We start from the raw sequence: 13,270 nt of genomic DNA, 5'->3' as shown, positions 1-13,270 counted from the left end.
TAAGCAGACGTGTCCTGGAGAGTCTTGGTGCAAACAGTGTGGAACGCCCTCCAGCTCCCAGCACCGACGATCTACGTAAGATTACCGGTGTAGGCTGGATGAGGATTTTGGAAAACTGGGCTGTCTGGCGCTAACTTAGGGAGGTCTATTTCCAGTATCGCATCGCATCGCATTCAGCTTGTAACATCCCACTGCTGAGTATATGCCTCTTTCTCCGTGTAGGAGAAGGACTATGTCCAACAGTGGACTTCAGTAGACTGAACTAACTATCTAACTAATATATACATAATACATAAACTCATTATAAACTAATAAATACTAATAATAAAAAAGTTTTGTAGGCATATTTGTATATTATTCACGTTATCAGAAATATTTTAAATTCTTTAAGTTTCTTTAAGTTCTTTAAGTTTTAGTAAATTAATTTTAGATGAATTCTATAACATTTTTAAACCTAAAACTTTCGATATAAATGTAAACTTAAAATTTAGTGAATGGGCTCTGAAGGTATTTATAAGAGTAGAAATAGGTTGTACGAACTGTACAGTATGATGCATGGAAGCAGGAGACTATATTTTTGAATTATGTAAATAAAAATTTAAAACTTATAAAGCTGTTTGTATGGCTGCTAAATCAAAATATATCAAAGATAAAATTATCAATTCTGATGATAAAATTAAATGCACATGGAATATAATTAATAGTATCTGTGGGAAACGTATTAAGCCAACTATACCAATTGAATTAAATATAAATGGTGCTGTTGTAAGCTCGGATAACAAGTTGGTAAACGTCTTTGAAGCCTTTTTCGATAAAATACTCACTGACTTAACTTCTCGACTGAATTCATCTTCAACTGATTCTACACAACTTCTTAAAAATAACGTAAGCAAATGTTATGTTGATTATTCACTCTCGCAAGTTGATTCTTTAGATATTCTAAAAGCTTTTAAGAGTCTTAATATTAAAAAAACAAATGATCTGTGGGGCATTTCCGTTAAATTAATTAGTACTATCATTGATGACCTCGCTCCATACTTAGCTTTAACTTTTACCAATGCTATTAAATTGGGGTCTTTTCCTTTGGGGTTTTTTCCTTTTGCTAAAATGTAGCACTTTTTAAAAAGAGAAGTCGAAGTAATCCCAGAAATTATAGACCTATTTCAATCCTCCCGTCCTTAAGTAAAACATTTGAAAAAATTATGCTAAATCAACTTCTTTTCCATTTTAAAGTTAATGGAATTTTTCACAGTGAACAATATGGTTTCATTAGAGGTCGCTCTACGACAGATGCTGGTGTGGCACTTCTCAAACATATATATGACGCTTGGGAGGGATCACAAAATGCTATTGGTATATTTTGTGACCTATCAAAGGCATTCGATTGCGTGGACCACGGGATCTTATTAAGTAAACTTGAGTGTTACGGCCTAATGGTAAAGCTCTTAATCTAATTGCTTCTTATCTATCTAATAGAATTCAACACGTATCAATAAACGGAACGAAGTCTTCTGGATTTGTGCTAAAAATGTGCGTTCCACAGGGGTCGATTGTGGGTCCATTTCTTTTTTTAATATATATAAATGATCTGCCATTTTATGCTAAATATATTTGTGATATAGTGCTATTTGCAGATGACATTCTCTAATATTTAAAGTTGATAGGAAAAAAGTTAATTATGATTACGTGAACATAACAACAGTCGCAAAGAGTCGCGAATTCAAGATTGGTTTAAAATAAACAACTTGGTTTTGAACGCCAAAAAAACCAAGTGCGTTGTGTTTTCGTTACCTAATGTTAAGCATTCAAATTATAATTTTATAATAAATAACGAGAGGCTTATTGTCAATGATACTACAGTTTTCTTAGGGATACATTTGCGGCATTTACGGTCTTGGAGCTCGAGTCTCCCTACGGGATGTTTTCCAAAAGGTAGACATATTAACAATTGCGTCGCAGTATATTTATAACAATATTATGTATATTCACCAAAATATTCATTGTTTTGAAATAAATAGTAATAATCGCATTGTAAACGCGAGTAGGAATAACAAAATTGTAACTCCAAGTTTCCGACTGCGCAAAGTAAACGTTTCCTGTCTGGGTCATGGTATTCGCATGTTTAATAAAATCCCACAAACGATTTTGGAATTGTCTCAACATAAATTTAAAGTTTTGATTGATTGATGAAGATGTGTGGACTTGTGGTACTGTATTTTATGCAACATATTACTAATTTTGTACTAAAAGACAGTTTGTATATTATTTTTCAAAAGAGTAACTGCGGAGTTTCTTGCCGATTCGTCTCTGCAGAATCTACATTCCGAATCGGTGGTAGCTTTGCCTCTAAAAACATAATAATTGATTTTTAAAGTTTTAATTTGTAAAATGACGATTCGAAAGTGGTGCCTATTTGAATAAAGCTGTTTTTGATTTTGATTTTGATCTTATTGAAATTGAAGATGACAAGTTATCATCAGAAAACAATAAAGGGTATAAAAATCAATATTATCTTATATAACAATATAATCTATATATCTATACAAATTACGTGTCACGTATTTTTCCGCGATGGACTCCTAAACTACTTAACCGATTTGATTCAACTTGAAAGATAGGCCATATTGTATTTCGATATTTATAATTATTATATTCAAGAAAAATAATAAGGACAAATACCTTGCACACGAGATTACCAGCATGTGGAATGTAGACTCAACAATAATTGTTCTTATTGTTGTATCGGTTAATGGTCTATTAGCGAAGAGTTTCAACCAACACCTTAAGAAATTATCGCTTGACTGTTAGATCAAGGATCGCATTCAAAAGGCAGTGTTGCTTTAAACCTCCCGCATTGTGAGGAGGTTCCTCAGCCTGGAACCTTAATTACCGGCGGCTTGGGCCTCAAACTGCCACCGGAGGCCTACTATTTTTACATTTTTAAATATTTTTATTTGTCTTTTTTATAAATACGCTTAAAAATGTAATCATAAAGAAATATATTGAATAAAAGAGATAATATTAATAATAATATGATAACAAAAAATATGACCTATTTAAAAAAAAAAAGATACTTAGATACAAATTAGATGCCTTGATGAAGGATTCCCATTACGTAGTTTTTAAGACGTTTTCTAAAAATAAATCCTAGCCATCCTAAATCCTAGCTAAACTTTCTGTATACTAAATTTTAATGTAAATCGTTGGAGCCGTTTCCGAGTTTCAGAATCTGATTCTGATTTCAGAATGATCAGAATCTAATTCTGATCTTGCATATATAAGAATACGTTGAATATGTTAAAATTTTCGCATTATTCATCATTCTTGATAGTAAATAAAACCTCAAATCGACTATAACTGTTGAATATTGAATCGACATTATAGTTGACTTTTCATTTAATCGGTATAAAAGACATCTCTTATACTTTTATTATCTGTAAAAAAAGTTGATACTGTCCATGTCTTAAAAAATGGCGAATGATAAATTTTTGTTCATTGATTAAAAGCAGTTCTATAGTGAAATTTATTTTATTTAGTATTTACTGGTGTAACTGTGAAATATTTATTAAGGATGGCCGATACTATAGTAGAGCCTAGACGGAATATTCGTTTCTTCTGCCACAGGTGTCTCGTAGAATTTCAAGGTGTTCTGCAGGTAAAAATCAATAAGTATTTTGATTATTTCTTATACCGTACGTTATGTTTGGCATATTCTTCCATCTACGTGACCTGATCATCAGTCTCAAGGTCATGTGATAAAAATTACCTTATATTCCAGTCCAAATCACCGTGTAACTAATGATTAAAATCTGCGTTTCTATTGGCGCAGCCGGTGTAAAATTGTGATACGCACTAAGTTCGTGACATTTATGAAAAATAAAAGGGTTTACACTACAGTACCGACTAAAAAAAATACCTATAGCAATATTTTACACCATGATTTTGAAAATATATAACTAAATAAGTTACTTTTAGTATTCTTTTCTATGTTTGTTATTACATCAGAAATTAAATTTCCATTTAACAATGTAAATAAGATGCTTAAAAAATACGAATTTAATTAAATAATTTTAAATATTAATAATATATAAAAAAAATATTTAATGAAATTGATTGATTTGATCTTGGCATTATTTTAAACATTCAAAACTTGGCTGAATTGTTTTAGAATGACTCATTTTCTTAATAAGTAATCGCCACTTAAGCATATTATAATATCAAAATTTTTACCCACATCTTCATCTCTGTAATATAAAAATTGAAATCAGTCAGTTTTACCCGTTATCTATTGGGTTATTTTAACGTAGATTTTCTTACTTTATTTGTACCGGAAAGTCTACATGGTTTTGCTACCTGGAAATTTAAATTTTTACATTTCTTGCTTCACTGTCTATATTAAGCTAGTATACTTTACATTAAATCATATATATAATAACTACAATAAGTAACTTTTGCAGTGCTTATTGATATGGTAATTGTTTTTTACAATTGAAGTTATTTTATTAAATTTATTACGATTTTTTTTTATTGTCTTTTGTCGTATCTACTTCCAAAAGGTACAATTCTCTGTTCCACAATATAGTGTAAGTAATGATGTAGCTTTGCATCACACCCTCATTCATCAAGATCACAATGCCTTTTTGTACTAAACTTATATAATAATAAATAAATTCCAGGAATACATATGTCCCTTTTGCGAGGGTGGCTTTATAGAGCAGTTGGAGGGGGAAGCAGAAGGGATAGCATTGTCTGGAGGAGATGACTACAGTGATGCAGACATGAGTAATATAGAAGACATGAGCAACATAGATGAAATGAGCAATATGGATGATTCAAATGATGTTCGTAGAGTATGAAATTGTTTTCGTCTATATCTTTCTAAGATTAAGTTTAACAGAGTCTTCGGTGCAACAAAGCCAGCCACCAACCCTGCCTGCCTGCCCAGTGTGGTGACTATGGGCAAAACACATGAGTTCATGGCATTTTTGGCACGAACTTGTGAGGAGGCCTTTGTCCAGCCGTGGACTGCTATAGGCTGAACTCATGATGATGATGATGATTTTTTTTATTTATTGATGTAAAATTGGCTTGTTTTATTTATAGAAAAGGAGAAAAAATATATAATTATAATTATAATTGTTTAATGCAAAGTTACATAGCTATAATCATATTTGGTATTCTTATCTACATTGTTTATCATAGAACTATGTTAACTATATGCTATATAGTTGTATATGAAAAAGAAAGATAAATGTTTTGTTTGTAATTTTGTCCCCTATCAATTCGAGTTAATAGATGAACCAGTACCTTTTAATTTTAAGGTATTTATAATAATAGATTGAGAAAATGGTACATTTTTTTCGTTTTCTTTCACTAATTGTTTATTATTCACTAATTGTTTATTAATTTTAATTTTCAGAGCACTCCACCGATGTTGAATGATTTAGCTTTTTTGATGTCTGGGGGTCGAATACGGTAAGTTTTTGAACATTTAAATAAGATGAATAGCCCAAACATACAAGTAAGACATGATCTTTCAGTGTCCCCTTACAGCTAAACCCATTATCAACACTCACATTTAGGGTGACTTACCACAATTGTCATTTTGAGTCTCCATATTTTGGCGACAGTCTTTCCCTTTCAAAAGTCATTTTGATGATTGAGATAAGATTAATTACAGTAAAAGTGTTTATAGTGACCACAAAAGTTAAAAAACTTTAACACCTACTATGGTACTGTTTAGTAGTAAGGTCATTGAGTGTTAAGTGTTTATTATTATAATTTATATTTTTAATGAAATATTCTAGTGGTACAGGAACTGGAACTGGTTCAACCAACAGTTCAGCTTCTGGTACAGGCAACACTGGTAACGGCACAAACCCGAGGCGACCGACTGTTATGGACGAATTGCTCTGGATGGTTAGCGGCGGACGGCCACCAGCGGGGGCTATGACAGCTGGAGCACCGTTTGTATTAGTTGGAACACCAGGCGATTACGTGTTTGGGGGTGAAGGTGAGATTCTGTCTTGCTTTTATTATTAAACAAACATAATATGCAATTAAATTATTTAATATTAAACATGTAAACAATTTGTTTAACATTATTTCTTATTGATGTTTCCTCCTTAATATGTGCACACTTCTAATGGCTGCTACTGTATCATGTCCAGTACCCAAAGGTTATCTGGAAGAAATCACTATTTAGCGACAAGATCTCCTTTGTACATCTTGTATTGTATCTTTCTTTATATGTGTTTGTATTTTGGTGTACATTAAGAATAAATAAATAAATAAATTATGTTTAAATTCTTTTAATAAATACCATTTTTAGGACATTTTACAGTTTTACCATGCATTGTAATCTTTTTTACTGTTACTGTTTACCTGCAGTGCTGAAAATATGAAAATTGATTATCCATTCTATCACATTTATATTGAGTAAAATTTTATGAGAAAATTTGAAGTTAACAGCACTATATAATATTGGGAAGTGGACATAAGATGTCAATCAAACAGCAATGTTCTCACATTCCAGGTCTGGATGCAGTAGTGACGCAACTGCTAGGTCAATTAGAACATTCGGGGCCACCTCCCTTGCCACGTGATCATCTCGCAGCGATACCTACTGAACAAGTCACAGAAGAACAAGCAGCTGCTAATACAGCATGTTCAGTGTGCTGGGAGAACTTTCAGCTAGGTATGACTTAGTCCTGTTGTACTAATCCTGTATCCTAGTATCCTATGTAATATCCCAGTTTTTTTCTTACTTTTTTTTGACAAATTGTACTGAACTGATTGTCTTAAAACTTGTTATGTGGTTAAATAATAATAAACTATTTATTTTCGAAACCAGGTACATCAAATTTTTGTATTCTTAAAATAAAAGTATGAATGAATAAACAAGATAGTTTTATATGATGTTCATATATCATTTGTATGTATTTATATTAAAAAAAAATGTAGCTATATTAGCCGGGTGTTACCTATAACAAACATCAAGTTGCTTACCTAAGAAACAGATCGCGTGTGTTTATGTTAGAGATATTTCAAAAAATCTATCTGCACTGATTATATTAAAACTTGCTTTGTGGATTGCTGTTAGTCAAAAGCAACACAAGCTATCTGTTGCTGTGATATTCTTAAATTTATATGTTTTTAATTATTTATAAATACTGATCTTTTAATACTTCAGGTGAGACAACGTCTCGGCTGGAGTGCGAGCATGTATTCCACCAGTCATGCATCACACCATGGCTGCAGCTACACGCTACTTGTCCCATCTGCCGGAGATCGTTATTACCACAACCAGACCCGAATGCGCCCCCAGCGCCTGAGAACCCTAGTAATCCTGCTCCTAACCCTAACACCACAGCGAATGCAATGCCAAATACAAACACCATTACCGAGGCTCAGATACGATTAGGTGAGATCTTTTTTTAAAAATATTTATTAAGACATAAAAGAATAATTGTGTTTGCTCGCAAACGAAAAAAAACCGACTTCAATTACATCGACGAGTAATACAACGTAGATCGACGAAAAAATAGTCAAGTAACTACGCGTGGGTATCGTAAGAGGCGACTAAGGGATAACACAGTTCCGCTACCACCTTGGAACTTATAAAGCCGACCGATGGCGGGATAACCATCCAACTGCTGGCTTTGCAATACACAGGTCGAAGACGGGCAGCAGCGTCTTCGGTGCGACAAAGCCAGCCCTGCGGTCACCAACCCGCCTGCCCAGCGTGGTGACTATGGGCAAAACACATGAGTTCACGCTATTTTTGGCGTAAACTTGTGGAGGCCTATGTCCAGCAGTGGACTGTGATAGGCTGTAATGATGGTTTTCTTATCGTGGTACTAAACTGGGGATATCTCTTTTCCAACAAAAAAAGAATTATCAAAATCGGTACATCCAGTAGAAAGTTATTGCGGATTTTCAAGAGTTTCCCTCGATTTCTCTAGGATCCCATCATCAGATCCTGGTTTCCTTATCACAGTACTAAACTAGGAATATCTTCTTTCCAACAAAAAAAGAATTATCAAAATCGGTACACCCAGTAAAAAGTTATTGCGGATTTTCAAGAGTTTCCCTCGATTTCTCTGGGATCCCATCATCAAATCCTGGTTTTCTTATCATGGTACTAAACTAGGGATATCTCCTTTCCAACAAAAAAAGAATGATCAAAATCGGTACATCCAGTAGAAAGTTATGTGGTATAATACAACGTAGGTCGACGAAAAAAGCGTCAAGTAATAATTGTGTTTGCTCGCAAACGAAAAAAAAAACCGACTTCAATTACATCGACGAGTAATACAACGTAGGTCGACGAAACAATAGTCAAGTAACTACGCGTTATCCAAGATTACTCAAAAAGTATTTATCAGATCTCAATAAAATTTATATATGGCCACATGATAAACACCAGCTTTCGATTAAATTAAAAATTATTAAAATCGGTACACCCAGTAAAAAGTTATTGCGGATTTTCAAGAGTTTCCCTCGATTTCTCTGGGATCCCATCATCAAATCCTGGTTTTCTTATCATGGTACTAAACTAGGGATATCTCCTTTCCAACAAAAAAAGAATGATCAAAATCGGTACATCCAGTAGAAAGTTATGTGGTATAATACAACGTAGGTCGACGAAAAAAGCGTCAAGTAATAATTGTGTTTGCTCGCAAACGAAAAAAAAAACCGACTTCAATTACATCGACGAGTAATACAACGTAGGTCGACGAAACAATAGTCAAGTAACTACGCGTTATCCAAGATTACTCAAAAAGTATTTATCAGATCTCAATAAAATTTATATATGGCCACATGATAAACACCAGCTTTCGATTAAATTAAAAATTATTAAAATCGGTACACCCAGTAAAAAGTTATTGCGGATTTTCAAGAGTTTGCCTCGATTTCTCTAGGATCCCATCATTAGATCCTAGTTTCCTTATCATGGTACTAAACTAGGGATATCTTCTTTCCAACAAAAAAAGAATTATCAAAATCGGTACACCCAGTAAAAAGTTATGAGGTATAATACAACGTAGGTCGACGAAAAAAGCGTCAAGTAAAAACGCATTATTAGATATAGTTCGAAAAGTAGTTGTTAGATCTCAAATAAATTTAAATGGGACCAATTGGCACACACCACCTTTCGATTAAAAGAAAATTTGTCGAAATCGCTCCACCCAGTCAAAAGTTCTGATGTAACAAACATAAAAAAAAAGAAAAAAAAAACATACAGTCGAATTGAGAACCTCCTCCTTTTTTGGAAGTCGGTTAAAAAATATAATATAAAAAGGACAAAGATCACAAAGATGTCAAAGAAACTCATTCGAGTTTTACCAGCCATCAGTGTGGTAGACATTATGAGTAGCTACACCTTAATGCTAAGGTGCATCATTCCACTATCACATATTTAACTTGATCCCAATGTAGATAATGTACATATATTAGGTACACATTTTCTAGTCTAATAATATATTATGCAAGTTCTGTTGCCCATTTGTGTTGCTGATGTGCTAAATACCACTGATTTCCTATGTCCTTGGTATTATAGGTCACTTGATGCCTACATCGTTACCAAGACTTATTAGTCTAGAACAAAATGAAAAGAATCAAATTATTGTTTCTGATGTAACTACTGATATTTGAAATTTTACAGTACAATTTACTATTTGTATACATACAAATAATATAACATTATTAATATTATATATATACATATAACATTTAGCAACAGCTTATATCAGTTTCAACTTATAAAGACTAAATTTTTATTTGGTAAAATTTCTTATGCATGTTTGACTTGGGGAGTTAGCTGGTAAATGCGCAATGAGATCGTTACGAAAGTGTGATCGGACGAGATATTAGTTAGATGGAGCTAAAGAAGTTTTACTTCAGTTGTGTGCTCTAAAGCACACTCTATTTATTATTTGTTTAAAGTATTAGTCATTTATAGAATTAATAATAAAAATGAAACAAATCTCTTTCCAGCTCCTAGAGTAGTAATTCGTCGTGCAACAGGACCACTCTCTGTTATTAGGCGGTTTCCATCACAAACACATACTTGGGATTCTCTCAATACTAGCACGTCAGGGTCATCGCCTGCATCCTCAGTGACCACTGGAGGCATCTGGGCCCCACAGACGAGATCCACAAATTCCGCTGCTTCTAATAACTCAACGTCGTCTCTTAATTCAAACGACAGAGACATGCAATACAATACAGATATAGATTACGACTAAAACTCCAATGGACACTCGATAGTTCAGTGCTGGAGTGTAACTGGTGTCATGAGCTCAGTTAGTGAGACTTTAAAGGTGACAGTGATATACTCCTTCATATAGAGACGGCCATTGCATTAGTTATTAAAAGTGTATTTGTTGTTTTAAATATACACAGTATGGGAGTTGTGTGACTTTTATTTGTACTGCAACACTGTAAATTATATATTATAACATATATAATAATTATAACATAGTCGTATTGTAACATATTTATTTACTTATGCTGTTTTTGTGAAGTTTATTTTATGTTCTGGTTCATTGAAATTGCAATAGATTTATAGATAAGAATTTCATGTTCATCTGTTCAGTTTAGTTAGATAACATTTAATTTTTTATTTATTTATTTAGCATTCTAAACTGGGTGACATTAATCGTTGTAACTGTATTGTTTGATTCGTCTGGCTATAGGATGTCTCTCAACTCAGTGTGCCTTTTGGCAAAGGCCTCCTCCAGTAGTTTCCTTTTCCATTTCTTCCTGTCTTGATCAACTCTCCTCCATTCGGATCCCCCAGTAAGTTTCAACTCATCTTCCTAGCGCATATGCTGATGTCTTCGACATCTCTTGCCATCTCTTAGATACCAATTCATTGTAATTTGGTTCCACTTTTCTTGTATAGATCTCAACATATGGCCGGTACATCCCCATTATTGGAGCTCTATTTTTTCCAGGACATCGGTTGATTTGGTTTTTGCTCTTAATTGCACATTGCTAATTCTATCTTTCCTTCTTGTTCCTGCTATGTTTCTTTCCATACCTCTCTGACACTTTCCTAGTTTGTCTCTATGGTATTTTGTAAGAGACCATGTTTTGCAGCCGTAGGTGATGCATGGAAGAATACAAGCATTGAATACTATTCTTTTAGATGCCATATTGTGCAGTCTTTAGATTTTTACAATTCCTTGCGAGATTAGTAACTTTTCCACCCATTAGCAATCCTCTTGTTTATTTCCTTGCGAAAGCTATTCTCTAAAACTGCTGAATGGTTTTCAGCCGGTTCTTTGGTGACATTGGGTCTCCCTGTCTAACTCCTCGTTTGATTCGGAATTCTTTGCCCAAAGCTACCAATTGGATTTTTGCTTTACTGTTTGTATATATATTTTTAATAATGTTAATATATGTTTCAGGTATACCTTGCCTTCCTAAGCTCTCCCATATTGCCGTATGACTAATCCAATCGAATGCCTTTGCATAATCTACAAAAGATACATACAGTGTTTTATTGCATTCGTTATACTTCTCAATAATCTGTTTGGGTGTGTGGATGTGGTCTATCGTTGAAAAGTTCCGTCTGAAACCGACTTGTTGAAGTTAGATAACATATTTTATTTCATATAGAGGTGTGTATTAGCTTAAAAACTTGTATCATTAAATGCTTTGTTGAAAATTATTTTTAATTTATTTTTTAAATTACAAAACTTGAGTAGATTTTAAATTTGTCCTATATGATATCTTCTAACGATTGATTGATCCTGAGTATAACTTCTTGCTTTTGTATTTTGTAAATGTTGTAAATATTTTAAATATAAGGTTTGGTCACACACTTCCTGACTTTAATAATGAACAGTTACATAAAAACCTATTGTAATCTAATAAAAATGTAATATACGCTTCTTTATCTCACAATATGTGTACTAGTACATATTACAATGTATGTATGTTTATGTGATATTTTATTGATATATTTTATACATTGACTTATGATCCACTTTGTGTAGTTTATTTCTTTGGAAAAAAACTGATAATCTGTGAAAATTTTTAGTTAAACATTTTGATGACATAATATTTTGATCTTCTCTTGCGTCCATTTTATTCTTAAGTTACACAATTTATTTAGCAAACAAATGTGTAGTATTAGTGTCCACAATTAATATGTATGCAAAACAATTATGCATAATAATACATACATACATAATTCTTTGTCATTCTTTTTTTTGCTTTATTTATTGTATTATACTTTAAATCTTATTTAAGATTGTTTCTATATAAACAACAAACGGTTAGATTTGTAAAATGATTATCAAGACATTCTTACATTTGAATAAGTGTATATTTTAAAATAATTAATTATGTTAAATTGAAACAAATTTAGCTTATATATAAATGAGCTATTTAATCACAATGTGTCAATTTGAGGTATTTCTATACTTATTTTAATAATCTTTGTCATGAATGCTATGGTAAAACATATTTATTTCATAAATTTTATGAAGAAAAGAAGTCGCTGTATGTAATATTACAACTAAAGCCCGTCGGAGTTTCTAGTAGCCCTGCTTTCTGCTCTGGGGATTGTGGGTTCGATCCCCGCCTAAATCTGAGTGTAATTATTTATATTAAATTTGAATTTATTTATGTTACTTCTGTGTATATTTATCAAAAAAAAAAATAGCTATGTCAGCTGTTATCTATAACACAAGCATTAAGTTACATTGCTTACATATTACGTCTGCTACTTATATCATTATAAGACATTTATTTTATTATATATACTTTTAATTTTGAAATAGTAACAATTACTAATCTATTATTTAGTATAAAACAAACATTATTTTTTTCTTTAAACTTTTACGTTTGTAATATTTCTTATTTGATTCCATATTTTGTATAAAATAAATAATCATAGACGTGATGGTAAGGCTATAAATATATCGTAGGTTTCATGTTAGACATGTGGAAAAGAGAATTTTTCAAAGTTGTGTTGCGTTACAACATCACTCAAAACTTTACGTGTAAAATCAATTAATGTAGCATTATAAAATATATTATCATAACATCTCTAACTGTCGAATTTTGAGTCTTATCACAAAACCAAAACCTCAGTATAATGCAACACTAACGAAATATCCCATTGAATGGTGTAACAGGACAATAAATAGTTTCCTTATCACTTGTTATGTTTTTGTTGTAATCAAATATCTGTCGGTTTGGTTTTAAATTTCTAGAAATGTTGAGATACTAGAAACAGATTGTACTTTAGTTA

At 32.3% G+C, this 13,270-nt stretch overlaps 1 protein-coding gene and 1 long non-coding RNA gene across 2 annotated transcripts; one reads left to right on the top strand and one right to left on the bottom strand.

The window, feature by feature from the left end:
* Positions 1 to 3,454: 3,454 nt before the first annotated feature.
* On the top strand, positions 3,455 to 10,416 carry LOC123658798 (E3 ubiquitin-protein ligase RNF126-B). The gene is made up of 7 exons (XM_045594102.1): positions 3,455 to 3,655; positions 4,677 to 4,841; positions 5,420 to 5,475; positions 5,808 to 6,013; positions 6,536 to 6,697; positions 7,193 to 7,423; positions 10,000 to 10,416. The coding sequence occupies exons 1-7, from the start codon at positions 3,572 to 3,574 to the stop codon at positions 10,248 to 10,250; spliced, it is 1,155 nt and encodes a 384-aa protein (XP_045450058.1). The 5' UTR covers positions 3,455 to 3,571; the 3' UTR covers positions 10,251 to 10,416.
* On the bottom strand, positions 3,513 to 3,902 carry LOC123658799. The gene is made up of 2 exons (XR_006743934.1): positions 3,767 to 3,902; positions 3,513 to 3,649 (listed from the first exon to the last, which is right to left on the bottom strand). It is a non-coding gene; the product is annotated as an uncharacterized LOC123658799 (long non-coding RNA).
* Positions 10,417 to 13,270: the final 2,854 nt, after the last annotated feature.

Source organism: Melitaea cinxia, chromosome 13 (genome assembly GCF_905220565.1).
Source record: "Melitaea cinxia chromosome 13, ilMelCinx1.1, whole genome shotgun sequence".
NCBI classification, from domain to species: domain Eukaryota; kingdom Metazoa; phylum Arthropoda; class Insecta; order Lepidoptera; family Nymphalidae; genus Melitaea; species Melitaea cinxia.
The sequence above is the reverse complement of the archived record's forward strand: the minus strand, read 5'-3'. Positions and strand labels throughout refer to the sequence as shown.

What these genes read in the sequence shown, in the direction of transcription:
- LOC123658798 (XM_045594102.1), top strand. Translation starts at nt 3,572, where the DNA reads ATGGCCGATACTATAGTAGAGCCTAGACGGAATATTCGTTTCTTCTGC. An exon ending in ATGTCTGGGGGTCGAATACG is followed by an intron (nt 5,476 to 5,807) that starts GTAAGTTTTTGA and finishes GAAATATTCTAG; the next exon opens with TGGTACAGGAACTGGAACTG. An exon ending in TTACGTGTTTGGGGGTGAAG is followed by an intron (nt 6,014 to 6,535) that starts GTGAGATTCTGT and finishes CTCACATTCCAG; the next exon opens with GTCTGGATGCAGTAGTGACG.